Genomic DNA, 18,683 nt, shown 5'->3' on the forward strand with positions numbered 1-18,683 from the left:
ATCCCCTGTCGGACCAGTGCCTGCTTCACGTATGCCCTACTCACATGACTGACCTTCCTACACCCTTGCCCTTTCCTAGCTGGTGATTGTTTTTTATCAAAGGGGCCATGAGGGCTGTGCCCCTCCACTGGTTTTCCTGGTGCCTAATGAGCCCTCCTGACATCAAATCCTGTATAACTGATAATCACCCCTGCCGTCTGGGAGCAAAGACTGCCTCCATGTCCTAAGCCTGTCTTCCGCTGCATGTGGCAGGGTATCACTCCAGGACCTTGCTTCAGCTGTGTGAGGTCCCCCATCCATTTCACCGTTGATGTCTCTGTTGCTGACTGTGGGCTCTTTCTTCAGTCTTGGAACTGGGCAAGACCTTGTAGACCTGGGGGTTACAGCCCAACAGTGGCATATCTCTTCTTTTACTAGGTAGTTTGTTCAAAGTGTTGAGGCCAGGGCTGAGCTAGGGTTGGGCTTTGCTGGGACTGTGATGGTCTTCATTGCACTACTGGCTTTAAATGTGTCTATTCCTGGTTCTTAGAGTAGGGGCTGAGGGGCTGAACGTCCTGTTGTCAGTCCTTGTTCCACTCGCAGCTTTTGGCCTCTGCTGTGCACCTGTGCCTCCGGAGGTCCTCTTTCCCTTCCCTTGTCAGAAGAGGGAGGGGTAGCCTGGGAGGGGCAGGAGTTTTGTTTATCTCTGTTTTTCGGTCTTGGTTTAGGCTCAGTCCTGTGTGCATGTATCTCATGGTTGAGTGTTTTTCTCAGTAATATTATCCTTCTTACATGGATAGGATTTTCTAAGTATTGGTGTAGGATCCTGGGCTCAGACTTTTTCTAGCTCCTCCCTAAAGTAAGAGGGGATTTTTCTCCTTACTCCTTCCGCAGCTGCATTAGGCCTTCACCTGGCCCTGGGGTTGACAGAGTTTGATACTTCTCCCCCAGCAGCTGAAAGCTTTTGTTTGCAGAGGGGAGAAGGGCCCTAGGGGACAGGGCTTCTTGCCTTTGCTTTAGTGGCACCTTTTTCTAGTCTGCATCATGGAGGGCAGCACCCTGGTGTCCCCCCTCCCCGCTGCCAGTCTTTGTAACCTGCGAGTGGATTTTAAGTCCTTTCGTGTCTGTGGAGCCCAAGGACCCCTTACTCTCATGCTAGCCTTCATTTAGCCTTTAGCAGGGCTTCCCTGGTGGCTCAGATGATAAAGAATTCTCCTGCAATGTGGGAGACTGGGGTTCGATCCCTGGGTTGGGAAGATCCCCTGGAGGAGGGCATGGCAACTCAATCCAGTATTCTTGTCTGGAGAATCCCATGGACAGAGAAGTCTGGAGGGCTATAGTCCATGGGGTCTCAAAGAGTCTGACTTGACTGAGTGACTAAGTATAGCACAACCGTTAGCATATTTTTGGTATTTTCCCCCCATACCACCTTGTTTATAGAAGGCTTAACATAGGATAAATGGGAGGAAGAGGAGAGGTGGCTAGTTGGAGACATCAAGAGAGAAAGGAAAAGAGCTTCCTTATTTCAGTTCAGTTGCTCAGTTGTGTCCGACTCTTTGCGACCTATGGATTGCAGCATGCCAGGCCTCCCTGTCCATCACCAACTCCCGGAGTTTACTCAAACTCATGTCCTTTGAGTCAGTGATGCTATCCAACCATCTCATCCTCTGTCGTCCCCTTCTCCTCCTGCCCCCGACCCCTCCCAGCATCAGGGTCTTTTCCAATGAGTCAACTCTTCGCATGAGGTGGCCAAAGTATTGGAGCCTCAGCTTCAGCATCAGTCCTTCCAATGAATACCCAGGACTGATCTCCTTTAGGATGGACTGGTTGGATCTCCTTGCAGTCCAAGGGACTCTCAAGAGTCTTCTCCAACACCACAGTTCAGAAGCATCAATTCTTCGGTGCTCAGCTTTCTTTATAGTTTCTTTGTTCAAAATGCAGTTCTTAGGCAAACCTTAGATACAACTCGACAATCTGTTTTGCTTGGTCTTCCTCTAGTTTTGGTGAGCAGCAACTACTCTCTAGTTGTGGTGTTTGGGCTTCTCATTTCGGTGCCTTCCCTTGTTGCAGAGCCTGGGCTCTGGGGTGTGTGGGCTTCCTTTAGTATTTGTGACCCGTGGGCTCTAGATCTCAGGCTCAGTAGTTACGGCACCCCAGCTTAGTTGCTCCGAGGCATGTGGGATCTCTCCAGATCAGGAATCGAACCCATGTCTCCTGAGTTGGCAGGCAGATTCTTTACCACTCAACCATCAGGGAAGCCCAGCAGTCTGTTTTTTAACAGGCTCTTGCAAGTGATTTGGATGCCCGTCCCTGACTGAGAAACACTGCTCTTAGAGAAAGGGCCTAAGTCAGTCCTGGGAAGGATAACTAGATCCTCAGACATGGTCCTTCAGCTGACTGGGGCTTTCTGTTGAGGAGCTTCGCAACTAACTTCATTGGCCACCAGAGGGCGATGTTGGCACACGTCTGACTTTTGCGCAAGGAGGAGGCCTTGCATTGAGACCATGCTGAATCCCCGCCATTTTGCCCAAAGCGGACTTACTGTGGCTCTCTTCTTCACAGCACACATGCCCTCTTGACTTCTTGCTGTTTCCCTTTTCTGCCAATTGATATGCCAGCTGTGGGACTCTGAAATCTTTTGCAGGAGACAAAAAATGTAACAGTTATCTCAGAGCATGGGATTAGTTTTAAGAAAAAAACTTGGGTTGTTTTCAGTGCTATGTGTCTTTAGCTGAGAATGTTTTCATTTCCTGAAGCCGGAGTCTTGTTTCTCTGTGAAATCAGAAAGAAGACAGTGTAAAGTCTTTTGAATGAAGACTTACCCAGTAGTGCACAGCTTTCCCATGATTAGAACCCATGTCTTATCTACACAGCAGTATGCAGACCTTTTTCCTGCTGTAAAACCTCATTGTTTTTCTGCAGTAATGTTTTTATTCTTCTCTCTTGAGCTTACATTTTTGAGATCATTAGTTGTTAAATGGTTAGAATCTCCATCTCCCTTTTATTTTCTTCTAAACTCATTGCGTTGCTTTTATTTTATTCTGGTAAGTGGCTTATTTCTTAGTTTTGCAATTATGATCTAGTCTGGTAATGTCATTTTAAAGAGTTTTTCATAAGGCAAAAGTTAATTTCAGTGTTCTCTAACCTAAAAAGGTTAATTTATAGTTTAGTGATCAGTCTATGGAAGATCTATAGTTGTATAGGTAGATCAATATGGTTGGTCAATCTACAGTTAAATAACAATGAGAATAATAATAGTTGACGTTTACTTAACAAAATGGATTTGCCACAGTGCTGCCTCCAGTGTTCTTGCTTTAGTCCTCTTGGTGACCGTGGGAGGTAGATATTACCCCTCTTTCAGATGAGGCTGTTTTTAAGGCTCAGGAGTTCAGTTCAGTTAGTCACTTAGTCATGCCTGGCTCTTTGCGACCCCATGGACTACAGCATGCCAAGCTTCCCTGTCCATCACCAGCTCCCGGAGCTTGCTCAAACTTATGTCCATCAAGTCAGTGATGCCATCCAACCATCTTACCGTCTGTAGTCCCCTTCTCTTCCTGCCTTCAATCTTTCCCAGCATCAGGGTCTTTTCCAATGAGTCAGTTCTTTGCATCAGGTGGCCAGAGTATTGAAGTTTCAGCTTCAGCATCAGTTCTTCCAATGAATATTCGGGACTTAGTTCCTAGCACAAGGGAAATTTAGTTTATAGTGATAGAACCACAACCTGAACCCAAATCTTGTGATTTAAAATGGTGTGTTCTTTCTGTGAAACCATACTGTCTTCATGAATGCTTACTTTATGATTGATTTAATGTCTCATAGATACTGTTTTTCAAAACTAAAGATTCACTTATTTAAGTCAAAAGAATTATCAGACCTGTAAACAGTATGTTCAGGGAAATGTAAATGAGAGTCTTATTTTATTTGCCTAAAGAGCATGTACTTGAGAACTCTACTACTAAGTTATATAAATTTATAAAGTCTTCTACTTTCCTAGACAACTATTTTGCATCTTCTTGTTCATTTGATGACTTTTAGAACAGATATTCAGTAAACTCAATCAGAATAGAATTGATATACTACCCACCCCTCAACCAGTCTCCTAACCTACATTTTTCTGTGCCCTTTACTCTGCTGTTACTCTGACTTTCAGGAGTGAACTGCTCGTGCTCTCGCTCAAGGGTACTATTGTAGTCTTCGTCTCTTCTGTCTCTTGTATCATCAGTTTCTCTGGGTCATTCATCAGCATCAAATATACCCTAGTATTTAACTTCATAAGAAAAATTATTCTACCTCAATCTATGCCCTTCTCATTTACTTTTCTTTTATTCTGCTCCTTCTTTGAGTTGCTTTCCCTCTTAAACCCACTTCCATCCAACTTTAACCCATACCACTTCACTCAGTTGCTCCTTTGAGGGTACAAGCCTTTACATTGGCAAGGATGAATCTAGATGATTTTGACCTGAGCAACCAAAAGGAGTGATTTATCATTTTGTGAGATGGGAAGGCTGTAGAAGGAGTAGATTTTGAGGGAAAGGTAAGAATTTCAGTTTATCTGATAGTAGAGAAGATATCTAGTCAAGAGCAATAGGCAGCTAGATAAAAGAACCTGGAATTGAGAGTGTAATTCTGGGCTGGAGAGACACATCTGGAGGTTGATGATACTTAAAGCTTTGGCTGAAGGTGGTGGTCTACAAAAAATCCTTTATGATTGATGTAATTGTCCAAGAACATTTCCTATTTCCTGACTTGCAATCCTGGCTCACGTCTACAAGCCCTTATCCGCCTCTGTCTTTTTTGTCTTCTCGTTGGTGAGGGCCTTTCGTACCTGAGCCTGCCCTTTTCAAGGCACTTGTAAAGTCATAATTAAGCTATTTGTTGTCTCACACTCAAGCTGTTCTAGAATAGGGGTGGTATTTTGTTTATTTTTATATTCTGGCAGAATGACACATTTAGCAAAAGCAAAGAGGCATAGAATAAGTTCATAGTGTACCAGCAGCTTCAGGTTGCTCAGTGATAAGAAACAAGAGGTCAAATGACAAGTGAGACAAGTGACAGAGTGGAAGCAAGGAGACACACGTCCAGCAACATTACGCGGAGTCTCACAGTCTGGGCCGAGATAAAGGCAAGTGGGAAACTTGTCAGATGTGTGTTAAAGAGGGGTCACTGCTCTTGGCACAGGGTAGAGGTACAGTCATTGCTTGTTAAGCTGAATTGAGATCATTTGGTCTGTTACTGAACTGAAATTATCTTATTCAGGTTTGGGTTATGTTAAGGTGCAGACTAACAAGTAACTTTAAGTCTGCAGACTAAAGTGGTAGGTCTTCATTTAGGTGTAGGTGTCTGATCCTGAACCCTCTTTATAATTTTTTGCAAAGATTGTTTTCTGACTTTGATTTGAAAATATACTATATTTCTTTCCTAAGTTTCTTTTTGGAAAAGGAAAAAAACAGTACTAACAGTTATAGTTCATAGTAATGGTACCCTACCTGGTGTGAAAGAAAAGCAGAGATTTCTTAAGAGGTTAATTGGTCATGTTTTATCTATAGCTGAGAAACTTTTAAAAGTTGCTTAGGGCAGAGATACCAAAGAAGTAAACTATCTGAATCTAGCCATCTTTCATGTACTTAAAAAAAAAATATCCTTTCCTCAGAGATAAAATGTTTCCGGTATTCTTAGGCACAGACTCCAGGTATGTTAGGAAGAGCATTTGTTTCTTTTTTTTCTTTTTTTTTTTGAGCATTTGTTTCTTACAGTTAAATTTCTAACTCTGGAAATGATGCAGGCATCTTTATGTTAAGATCGCTTCGTGAAGCCACAGCAGTGTTCCTCCCTTCCCTGTGTAAATGGCATGTCTGGTCCTGAAAACAAGGAAATAGCACACAACTCATGGGCTCTGGTATTGCTCTCATTTGAAATCTTCTGTTAATAGCTTTAGTCCCTTGATTATAAAACTGAAACTTCACTGTAAAGAAAATTGGAAAATTAAAGTGTTTTAAAAGTACAGTCTCTGAAATTTTGTTTTTGGAAATTGAAGGTTTACTTAGGAGTTCCAGCTTTTGCCTTCTCCCTCCTTATTGTCCCCTGCTGCTGCCCTGTACACACACAGGCAGTCACGTTTATTCCAGTCGTTCATTGATTCTCTAAGCAACTGTTTGTTGAGAATGCTATATTATTAAGGAGAAAAAAATGATCCTCAAAGCTGTGACCTCAAGGAGTTTACAGTTCATTAGTGAAGGTAGTCAAGTGCCAAAAGAAAGGAGCAAACAAAGAGCTGTGTGATGTGAGAGGGGTGTGATAATATCTGATTTCAAGACTAGGAGAGGAAGCTTGTCTTGAGAAGGAAGCACAGGTACTGGCAGAAGCGTTTCATTGCAGATGCTTTAGGTTTATGTGTGTGGTGGAAGAAGGGGCAGGAAATCTCTTCTGACACGGCTTCCTATTTTCTTTGAAAGAGGTGAGGTCATAATGCTGAGAAATGGAGGTGGAAGGGGATACAGTTTTGAAGAGAATAGAGGTGGTTTAGAGTAGACATTTCAGTGTGTGGTGTAGACAGGAATGTTTGGGCAAGTACAGGTTGGTAATGATGAATTTATCATCATATATCAATCTGCCTTTGCTTTGGAAACAACCCAGCTTCTTTTGGCCATCTTTTCTTATAGGGAAAACTGAGTGTAGATATATGGGAATCTCTGTTCTAGCATCACAGTTTTTCTGTAAATTTAAAAAACTAGTCTACAGTAAAAATTTTGTTTAAAAAATTTTAAATCAAGTAAGTGAAAATCTCCCCTAACTCTGACTTATCTATTTATTTTTTAAGAAGTAGATCTTTTAGAATTATTTACTATGTAAATTACAAACAGAAATTTGTAAGTTTTAAACAAATAGGTTCAACCTCTGTTTACTTTGCCACTTGGAAATTTTTCTAGTAGAATGTATAAACCGTTCTTTGTAACTCTGCATTGGTCTAAAGTAGTAATCTTGAAACTTTTTAGTCACATACCCATATGGGAGTTCTCAAAAATTTTGTACTCTTTGTACATTTTTAAGTTGACAACTGTATTTTTTAAGCAGAAGTTTACATAGTTGGAAAGTATGTAATTTTCAGGATGTTTCACTTTTACCACATAAAATAATAGTTATATCAGTCCTTTAAATGTATCCAAATGCTTCTAAATATATAGCATGATTTTGATTCCTATTGTCATTTACTTAAAAAAAATGCCTGAACAAGCTGTTCTTTATCATTGGAAATGTAAATCTTTCTTTTGATCCCTTGAGCCCTCATTTCTGTTCCATTTGTCATAGACTTTTATCCTAATGGAATATATTTTTAAACTTGAAAGGTTTTTTTCTTGGATAAGTTATCATATTTCTGTAACAAGTATGTAAACTTAAATTTTGATGTTAAAAGTTCCTGTAACCAAAGGATCCTAAGTATAACTTGGTCCAGAGGAGATTTATCATCACAATTACTAGTAGTACCCAGTTGATCACCTTTGTCACAATTTTTGACAAATTATTAACCAATCATAAAAGTTGAATCTGATTGGATTTTTGGGGGGTGGTGCTGCTTGGCTTGTGGGATCTTAGTTCACCAACCAGGGATTGAACCTGAGTCCTCTGCTGCAGAAGCACAGTCTTATTCACTGAACTGCCAGGGTATTCCCTGGAAGTGTTTTTCTAGTGAGATTATTTGCTCTATTATTTTCCTTGATTAGATTCTAAATCTGTGAGTAACAAATTTTTTTGCTGCTATGGAAAGGATTTAACAATATTTATTCCTGTTGTTTTCATAGATAATAACAGCCAAAAAGCCCTATTCACACAGCTGCTTATGTGATAATGGAAGCTTTATTATAGCAATATATTCAGTTCTTTGAGTTCTATGCTAAGAATTCCATAACTCAGTATTATTAAAATTTATTTTTAATGTCCTATCAGAAGACAACCTCACTATGACCTCTTTCAATTTTGGAAAATCAAAGAATTGGAAACTCCCTAACCTGGAAAGGATTTGTTAATCATTTAGGGGCTTGCTTTTGTTTCATGGATGTGTGGTATTTTCTTTCATCCTTATGAGGAAAATAACATACTTCTTTTTAAAAGTCTAGCTGTGTCAGCATTGTTTCCCTGAGTGATGATTTATTCTCTTTGAGTGTGGTGTCTTTTTTTGGTAGTGGTCTCCCTGAGTTATTTGGCCGTGCTGTCTGTCTGCTGTCCCTGTGATCCAGGACTGTCTCCCACCGCCTGCCTCTGGCAGGGACGTGACCGTGCTGCCAGGTGTAGCGCGGGGCTCCCCCACCGCTTCTCTGGGTATCGCCATTCACCCGGCGAGCAGGCTTCCTCTTTGCCAGAGCATTCAGGTCTTTTCCCACCTGGGGACTGGCACAAAGCTGGCTGTTGTGGGTGAGGAGGGAGAGCCTGGGGGACGTAGGGCCTGGCGTGGCAGCTTTTCCTGAAGTGCCCCCGTTGCGGCTGTCTCCAAGCCTCGAGTCACCTCCAAGGAGTGCTGTTTCCTTGCTGTGCCTTCTTTGGGCTGGGGTTTCTTTCTTCTCAGAGTGGTCTTCATTTACTTGGATATTTCTTGTAATTTCTGGTCTGCTAGGGGGTACCCTTCTTGATTTCTAGATCTTTTATTGCCTTTTTTAAAAACCAATCTTTCCTGCTCCTTCTGACTGCTTGTGATAGCATGTTGAAGCTGGCCTGTGTGCTTCAGTCTGCTATCTGTCCACTCGAAGGTGCTCAATTAAAACAGTAGTTTACATTTGTGAAAATCTTCCTTTTAATCCCCGTCTCTGGTTCCCTGCACTTCGTTCCTTAGCAGTTAGCAATGATGTTTGGTATATGTTTTTCCGTATTTTTCCTGATTATTTATGTGTGTTGTTTTTCATAGTGCTATTATTCTTTTCTTTTTTTAAAAGCAACATGATTATCTATATATATTTTTTAATATTTATTTATTTGGCTGCATTGAGTCTTAGTTGCAGTACATGAGATCTTGGTTACATCACATGGGATCTTTCATTGTAGCACACAGGCATGTGGGGTCTAGTTCCCCAAGCAGGGATTGAACCCCTGTCACCTGTGTTACAAGGCAGATTTTTTTTTTTTTTTTTTAACATGGCAGATTCTTAACCACTGAACCACCAAGGAAGTCCCTGATTATATTTTAATATATGTGCTTTTTTCTTTAATAGCATTTGGCATCCTGAAATCTTCCCATATTAGCTACCTCATTTCTTGTAATAGCTGCATCTTATTTCACGGCTTAGTGAATCTCCCGGTAGGCATTTGTTACTTTTAAAACAATGCCACAATAAGCATCCTATTTACTTTCATTTTTCTGTACTTTTATATCTTTTTCATAAACTACCTACCTAAAATGAATTGCTATGCTGGTATTTCAAAATTTGGTAAACTGTCAGATTTTCTCACAGAAAGTTTGTTTAAATTTATATTTCTCCAGTGGTGTATGAGATTACCCTTTTTCTTACACCTTTGCCGTCAAAGGCTATTATCAAATTTAAAAAAGATTTCATCATACTTATAGCCAAAAGATGGTATCATTTTGTAATATGCATTTTCCTATAGTCTACATTTTACTTTCTTTTTGCAAATTGCATTTTAAACTGAGATAAATTTTTGAAAATAGGCACTCTTTCTTGAGTTAGGAAGAATACATTTTATAAGCTTACTGTATGAGTGTGAATTTATTTATGTGAAATATGTTCTAGCTCATGTTTGTTTTCTCTCTTGATAAGTAGAACACAATATGTGAAACCCTAGCATGGTGCATGATGCATGCTGGGTATTTAAGAAAAGTCTGTTATGTTTCGTTCCTTTTATTTTCCTCCTCTTGTTCCAGTTAATTGATATTTTCTTTTCAGTCTGCCTTATTCTTTTAGGTTTTTCTCTCATTGTTCCTCTGTTACCTAAAATAACAGAATGAATGATCTTTTCAGTGAGTTTATGTGAAAGATTTCTGCCTTGGGTTTGTGAGACCCAGAAGTTTGGGCTAGACTTTTACTTGTCTTATGAAAAATCTGTCTGTGACGTTAAGAGGATTTGCAGGAACTTCTTGGGTTGCAGGCTAACTGCAGAGCTAGGCAGGTTGCTGAATGCTAGATATAGTCAAAGCTTTTCAGAAAGGTTATATGTCTTCAAATTGATCTGTATCGTAAGAGCAGTCAGTATCCCATCAGAATTTTTTTTTTATAAATCAACAACTGTCTCTAAAATTTATATGGAAAAGCAAAAACACTAAACTATAACAACACAATTTTGGAAAAGACCTAATTTGGAGGACACACATGATGTCACTTTAAGATTTTATAAAATACAATTTTAATTGTATTGTGGTACTGGCAGATGGAGAAGTTTATAGATTAGTGGAACAGGAGAGTCCAGAAACAGACCTACATGTAATATGGTCAATTGCACCTTTTCAACAAAGGTGCAAACCAATCAGTGGAATAAAGGAACAATCAGATATCAATGAACAAAAATGTGAACCTAGACCTATATCGTAACACCACATAAAAAAGGGCTCATTGTGGAACCTAAATGAAAACCATAAAACTTCTGGAGGAAAACATCGGAGAAAATCATGTGACCTTGTGTTAGGGAGAAATTTCTTAGATACCCCACCAAAAGCATGGAAACATGAAGGAAAAACTGTAAACTAGACTATCAAAATGGAAGTCTTTTGCTGTTCAACAGACACAGTTAAGAAAATGAAAATATGTTTCTTGGGTGTATGTTTTTGGAAAATACTTTAATTGGAGAAAATATTTGCAAAACTCACCTGATAAGGGTTTGTATTCAGAAAAATAAAGAATCTTCAAAATTCAATAATAAGAAAATACACAACCCAATTAAAAAAAAATAGTCCCCCAAATCTGACCATTCAGTTGATCAAAGAAAATTAAAGACTGGCAAACATATGAAAGGATGCTCAGTGTCCTAAGTTATTAGGAAATGAGACACCAGGTATATTGTTGTTTTTGTTTAGTCGCTAAGTCGTGTCCGACTCTTTGTTATCCTATGTACTGTAGCTCGCCAGGCTCCTCTGTCCATGGAATTTCCCAGGCAAGAATACTGGAGGGGGTTGCCATTTCCTTCTCCAGGGGATCTTCCTGACCCAGGGATCGAACCTGCATCCTCAGTTTGTCAGGCAGATACTTTACCCTTGAGCCACCTAGGAAGCCCACATGGTCTCTATTAGAAGAGCTTTTTTTTAAAAAAAAGCCCACTGCTTCCAGAAGTGCTGCAGGTGACCTCCAGGTAATCATCATGTACAGAAGCAGTGATGGGACCCTATACTTTTTAATGTGGCAGTTGTTTTATTTCTTTTTGGTTGCATCGGTTCTTAGTTGCTGACCAGGGAACACACCTGTGTCTTCTGCATTAGAAGGTAGATTCTTAACCACTGGATCACCAGGAAAGTCTGTGTCCTTGGAGTATTTGGTCTGAATCACTGGTTCTAAACCACTGGTGCTTCATGGTAATTTATTGAGTATAATGATAGTCTTTGACAATGTACAGGGCAGGAAAGACTTTGACTTGCTATAAAGAAGGCTTCTCCTGTAGTTGTGGCTCCTATTAGAGTTTGAATGCTGTAGAAATTAATGACTCAGTTCTGTCCCTGTTTTTGGGTTTCCTTTCATTTGATCTTTAAATTTTGGACAGATTTTATCTGCTATAAGCTAATGCTATGAAGAGTGACAAAAATTCCAGTAGTTAGACAGTAGTGGCATCTGTTTTTCATTTTTCTGTCAGAGTGGGTAATTATTCTTTGTGGTCGTTGCAGGTACTCCATCTTCTCAAGCCACAGTGCTCGCTAATGGTGACCATGGAATCGAGCGGAATGATGTCACTGGTAAGTGGTTCCCGGAGTCCTCAAATGTGTGGGTGAAACAGTCATGGTAAACACCTAACACCTTGATCAGCTCCTTTGAGGAGGGTTGTTAGTGGAAACATATGGATTATTCTTGGTTGTTGTATTTAAATCCAGGGCATCTGCCCCATAACATTTCCAACAACGGAGAGAGTGAATTTCATTTGATATTCTGTGAGTATATTTTACAGTTGTACCACTCAAGAGCTGGATCAATCTTAATAATACACTTTTTTTTTTTATAATACACTTTTGATGCAGAATGACCGTCATCAAAATATGTAGTGTTGGAGTCCTCTGGCTGCCACAACTCTTTGAGCAGGTCTTGTCCCTGACTTCTGTCCACACTGTGCTTAGTTTGCTTTCCATGGGTCACTGCTAGGAAGCTTGTGAGCTGGAAATTGAAAGTTCTTTCCTTTCTCTTGGGCCCTCAGTCTGTTTTGTCTTTATTTTTTCCCTTAACTGTTACTTTGAAATTTATCTGTAACGCCTAGCCCATTACCAGGGCTTGCACTGAGTTAACTGTGGTTTCCCCTGTGTATTTGTAGTGAGCAAAATTTTCCAATCAGTAGCAGGGTCCACAGGGATGTATTCTGTAAATAAATTGTTTAGGTAGCTAATATGAGAGCCATACTGAATTTTTAAAAATAGTTGCACTTAATTTGCTTAATTGAGCAATCAGGCTGATGCTGTTGACCCAAATGAAAAGACTTCTGTTCAACTGGGGCATAACGTTTGCTTCACATTACTGCAGGGAGGCCGGCACTAGCCATGGCTGTCTTTCTCTTCTTGCATGCATACCTCAGCCTTTAGAAGTGCTGCCTTGAGTTATCAAAGGATTTCTCAGTTCCTCAGGCTTCTGTACAGACTTCTGTTAGCAATATCAGTTATTCTAGGATCTACTCTTTATCCTGATTCTGTGACCTTTAGAAATGTTGTATACATCTTTATACCTTAGGTTTATTGATGACTAGGTTCTTTTTTTTCCCCCTCCCTCCACCCAGGTTCTATTTTTATGAATGTTAGTTTGACCCAGTGACAGTAAATCCTTACTAGCGACTCATTAATTAGGAACTGTTTACTTTAAAAGCTGGAAACAACCAGAAGTGCAAATTTACTTATCTGTTTTGTGAACTAAAATTTTTGTGATTTTTTTTTTTTTTTAATAATCTTAGTTCATATGTGGTATTGACTGTTTCTGTGCCTGCTTTGAAAGCAAAGGTCTACTATATAAGCTTTAAGAAAGGCTTTAAGAAAATATTTAGAGAAATATCCCCATGACTAAAGGAGAAGATGTTTGAACCTTAACTTTTTAAAAATGAATAGGTTCCACTTTCTTTAACAAGGAGGTAGTGCCAGGGGAAAAAGGGATTGACTTGGTTAGCCATTGGGAAGAATGAATTCCATTTTCATCTAGGAAGGAAATGACTATCACCACTAGAGTAGGTTTCTTCTCTAGCAGGATGTCAGGTCTGACCAGAGGAGACTTAAACTTGATGTAGCAGTTTTTTCCCACTGCCACAGCTTAATAGTGCAGGAAAAAAACAGAAAAACAAAACAGGAAAAACATGCAGCCTGACCCTTACTGTTTGAAGACTTTAGTTCTGTGGCATCAAAAAAAGAACCCAACTGTTTATGAACTGTCCTCTGCCATTATGGGAGCAGGTCTTTCTGCTCTTGGATACCTCCCCACCCTAGTGTAGAATATAGTTTGCACACCTGGGGAGATGCTATCATCTGAATTTGACCTCTTAACTATGTTAAAGCAGGTGCTTTACTGAAAATATGCATGTTTCGTTGGGGATGGGAAGGGGTAGGAAGCGGGCAAAGAGTGCATGTTTGCGGAGCATGTTGTGACAGCATTCTAATTTGGCCCTCACTAACTGGAGCATGTAGCTCTGTGCCGTTTTGAAATTTCCCATTTCTGTTTCTTCAGAGTGTTATCTGTAGTTCTAAGAGCAGACCTGCTCTGCTGACAGTGTATGAGGATTTATGAGCATCTTGCTATGTTGAACTTGCTGTTTACTAATGACCTGTGCTTTTCCGTCCTTTCCTTCCCCTTCCTACTTCTCCCTCCCTTTCTATTTTTCTCCTCCTAGAAGCCTAGCGTGTCTCTCAACACTGGGGCTGCTGCAACACCAGACCAGTGATCTTTCCTAAGCACCGTTACACTTGTAAAACCTTCAGCATTTTGCAGAGCTTTGCTTTCCTTCCTGGACACGATATAGAAGAGCCTGAGGGTAGTTCTTCGGGGCCCGTTTCTGCTGATTCCTGAGCAAATCACCTGCTTCCTTTTGTGCTCCGCAGGGCTTGATGGAGCCTGCTTTCCCTTTGTGAGCTCAAAGTACCAGATGGATTTTTTTTTTAATCCTAGTGTTTTTATGAGGGTTGTCCAGTGTCTTTTATTTCTTGTTCTCTTTTAAAATTCATTTTATCATTTAATTCAGTCTCACATTTTTTTTTCTTTAAACATTTTTAGTTGGCCTTTTTCATTTGGTTTTTTGATCTTCAACCTGCATCAGGGTACTGTAAGAGCAAATGAGATGGCATGCTTTCATAAAGGGATCGAGTCCACCAGTACTGCAGTGAACCTCCCTCTTCCTCTCCTTCTTCCCTCTGTAAGCTTGCTTTTAGGATAGATTCATCCTTCAGGCTACCTGTTTCTCCACCTTACTAACATTTGAATAATGATAGCTGTTTTAATTTGAAGTTTTCTAATTTAGAGTAGTTCTGATTAAACTTTGAAAAATATTTGCTTAAATGAAATCATTCTTTGTTATTTGCAATTTGGGCTGAAATTGTTTCTGTTATGAAATTATCTATTTGTGCAGGCTTACATGCTCCTAAAAATTTGACAGCCTTGTTATTATGTATGGAATTTCATATCCAAAATTTCTTTCTTAGCTTGATCATGAGCTATCAAAAAAAAAACTTGGTAAGTTAAGGAAAATGGAATCCTATATTGTTACTGGGATGTTGATACAGATAGAAAATAGCTTTCTGTAGCAACCTGAGAAGTTAAATGGCAACACATTGAAGAACTGCAACCAGTTACCAGGTTTCTAGTGAAATGATTATCTGAGTAGACTCAAGCCCTGTTCAGAGTTTGCCTCCTTTAGAACTCTGGTGGTGTCTTTGTGTAGCCTGAGGTGGAACTGAGTCACATGTGAAGACTTGTGTGTTAAGTCCTTTACTGTAAACCTCACCATTTATTTTTACACACTCTGAGGATTGTCCCAGTTGGAATTTCTTTTTTCTCATTCCTCATTTTTCCAAAATAATAGCTAAAAAAATCTGAAACCATCTGGGACATATACTGTGGAACTTTTAAAATGATAAGCTTTGATTGGATTTTTAAAAGTAGAATATAAAGCATGAGCCATGCTTTGATATTGTAGAGGAGTTCTGGTTTAAGATCTAGAATGTGAGACACTCTTTAAAATTTTCTGTCCTCTTACTATGTAGGCTTTTATAATCACTAAGCTACTGATTGTTTCAGATTGAATATTTAGCACTATGTTCTGAGGAAGATTTCAAGATGTACATTTAGATCCTCTGATAAAAAGTGCATTTGGGATGTGAAAGTTAGAATGTTGTGAAAGTTTAAACCAAGTCTCTGCAATGACTTCTAGAATTTAAAAAGTGTTCCCTCCTGTGGTCATAAGTGTTTGTTCCTTTGCCAGGAATTCCTTCTGTGGGTTCTGGAGAGAAGACAGTTACAGGAGGCACATTATAGAGGAAGTGCTTAGCCTTACCTTCTAAGTAGTTGATAAATATGAAAACTCTTACCATTGGAGAAAAATCTGAAAAATAGCACAGGAGAGCAGAACATCTAATAAAACATAACTCTTTCCCTTCGGTATGTGGTTGTCTCATATGTTTTTCTGGTGCCCATTTTTTTTTTTTTTCCCCTGGCAAAGGAACTTTTTAGAACTGATAGTGGTAACTTTAAAAAGTCATACTTGATATCCTTTCACAGTCGCCACAGCTTGTCTAGGTAACAGGTGGGTAGAAAAGCCTGGGTGCGAGCCCTGTGGTATGGCTGGGTTCAGAAACACACACTCATGCTTCATTATTGACATTGACTTATTCCACTTTAATTTCCTTTTTGTCATATTTATTTTTGTTTGAAATTTGTTTTTGTTTTCTAAATACGTTTTCATTTTGAATTTATGGAATTGTCGAAAATTTCTCCTAATAGCCAGCTAAACTTTCATATATATTGTTAGCTGTATTTCACTTGGATGTTTCATTTTGAAGGAAATATATGTAATATTTCATATATAGCTTCATATGAAGTCCTGTAATAAAATGTTGTATTGACGTGATGGTCATACCCAATGGCCCAGGATCTCACTGGTGAGGTAGCCAGACTGATAAAGGTTGCTCTATTGAAATGGTTGTTTCTTATATGCAATCTCTCTTTCTTTCTGTCTCTTATTCTTCTTTGGCCCAATGTAGAGCTTTGTTTTTAAATAATATTTTTATAACTTTATTTACACTCCTAAGTTTGTATTTTTTGTGATTATAGATTTCAACGGTTTTGTACATTGGAACATTTTTATGTGATCACTGTGCTAAATAAATCACACTAATGAACATCTTACACTAACACTATATGGACTGGATTTTGGCTGGGTTCTTAATTATTGAAGTATAATGTGACCAGAACATGAGATTTGTAAATAAAGACCCTTGCGCTTTCGGTCTAACAAAGCTTCTAATTTGACCCACAATAATTCCATAATCACTTGGTTTTTTTACTTTCTGCCAGCTACCTTCACTTACATTGTCGTTTTAGACAGAATGTACTCCCTTTTATCTGCAATCTATAAGAGTTAAGAAACCGAAATAATTACTTGATATTTTATAGCATCTGATAAGAAAGATAGTTGGCAGAGTAAGCAGTTTGTGGTTTGTTGTTCAGCAGCTAGGTTGTGTTTGACTCTTCTGTGACCCCATGGTCTGCAGCACTCTGGGCTCCTCTGTCTTCTAGTATCTCCCTAAGGTAGCAATAAGTTATTCCAAAAATTATTCCATGGCATATCAATTACTGTTAAGATACTTTCTAAATGCTACACTTAAATTTTGTTTAGTCTAATTAAAATTTACATTTACTTTCTTCCTAAAATGCCTTCTGAATTAATAAAATGTGTTACATTCAGTAGTGTTTTAGTTTTGTAACCACATTGTTTGATCATCTAGTAGTCTGTATTGGGGAAAAATTTAATAGAATGCCCAATTTCCTCGCCATTCTGGGTTAGTGTTTTCTTTACAGTAGATAGATTTGCAAATGCAATATGTTGACTGAATTAAGACAGTGAAAAGATAGAATATCTAAGGTAATTTGCATGGCATAAGTAAACTTTTTTAGCTTGGCAAGCAGTTATTTTTTTTTTTTTTTAAGAAAGATCAATTTTTTGTTCTTGGGTTTCCTTTCATTGAGAGCTCAGTAACTGATTCTTAGTTACTATAAAGAATAATTTTCAGTCCTGACTAACCTTATAGGTACCCTACGATTAAACTCTTCATGATGGGGCAATCCTTGTGTTTTATTAGTGTATTCACTTTGATGAAAGTGAGATGAAACCTGGACTCAGTTGGGTTCTTCCTCTTTGTTGACCTGGTAATATGGTAGAGTTGGGAGGCTGGAGAGGGTTCTGGACAAACACATAGGACTGGTGGGGCAGGCACAGAGTATTAGGTTTATTTCTAAGTCATGCGTAAAAATGGATTATCCTCCATTTTATTTTGATGCTGTTTTCATTACAGTGAAGCCTTACTAAGATTTAACCACAAATTATTTGTAGAATAAATCTGCTGCCATGGAGGCAAATTACAGTCATTTACACTGTTTGGGGCTGGATGCAGTACACCAAGTGCTCCACAAATGGCAGTGTTGCCAGTGGTCTCCACTGTGATCAGAGTAGGTGGCTTTTTATTGTGATAACTCTTCTGAGTGTGATGTGTTACCATTCCCTCAGGTCAGCCCAGCCGGGAAACAAACATAAAACTGCTTTGTTAGAATGTCATGACACTGAAGATGTCCTGGGTGTATTTCATTCCTGTCACCTGTATCATTAGATGAAATGCGAAGGATTTTGTGTTAGAAAAGTTCTAAGCCATCAAAAATATAAAATCTAAACAGAAAAATCGGTAATGTTAGAGTTTTTGAATAGCTATTAAAACCAACCCATAAGCTGCCGTTAGATCTTTTAATGAAGCCTGAACATAAAGCTGCACACTGTGTCCTTGGATGTAGACACAGCAAGGCAGCCGTTCCCCCGCCCCTGCGCAAATCCTGAAAACAAAGCTTTAGTTTTTAGCTTTTTCCCTTTCAGTTTTCAGATATGAGTTGCATGTTGGAAACACACCAGTAAACTACTGTTTGGTGGTTTTGTTTTTCCCATCTAGTATTTCTTAAAAGTTTTTTGTTGTTGGTTATTATTTTCTGGTAAAAATAAATAACTTCTTAGAAAAATCCACATGTACCCATTAACACAACATGTTACATTTACTTCTAGGGTATTTAGGACTCCCTTGAAAGGAGCTCAGGGAATGAGCTTGAGAACCTTCATCCAAACACAGCATTTAATTATACAGTGAGCCGTTCAATTTCTATTTCTGTTGGAATTAAATGAAACCAAATAGCTTCTTCCTGAGCTTTGATTCAGTCCAGGCTTCTGATACACTTTTTAAACTTAAGTTTGTTTATATGATTTGCTTCTCTTTGTGGAATGAAACTCTACCCGATGCCAGAAAGCGTGTGTTGATAATAGAATATTTTCTTTTTCATTTGTAATTTTGT

General features: G+C 39.0%; 1 protein-coding gene across 7 annotated transcripts in view; it reads left to right on the plus strand.

Moving 5' to 3' along the window:
* The window catches only part of MAP4 (microtubule associated protein 4), a 150,242-nt gene that overhangs the window by 64,001 nt on the left and 67,558 nt on the right, over nucleotides 1–18,683 (plus strand). For all 7 annotated transcript variants that reach the window (XM_061128708.1, XM_061128709.1, XM_061128705.1 and 4 more), the window contains one exon: nucleotides 11,789–11,857. In XM_061128708.1, coding sequence (XP_060984691.1) covers nucleotides 11,789–11,857 — 69 coding nt within the window. The remainder of the gene's footprint in view (nucleotides 1–11,788; nucleotides 11,858–18,683) is intronic.

The sequence above is a fragment of the Dama dama genome, chromosome 24, assembly GCF_033118175.1.
Source record: "Dama dama isolate Ldn47 chromosome 24, ASM3311817v1, whole genome shotgun sequence".
NCBI classification, from domain to species: domain Eukaryota; kingdom Metazoa; phylum Chordata; class Mammalia; order Artiodactyla; family Cervidae; genus Dama; species Dama dama.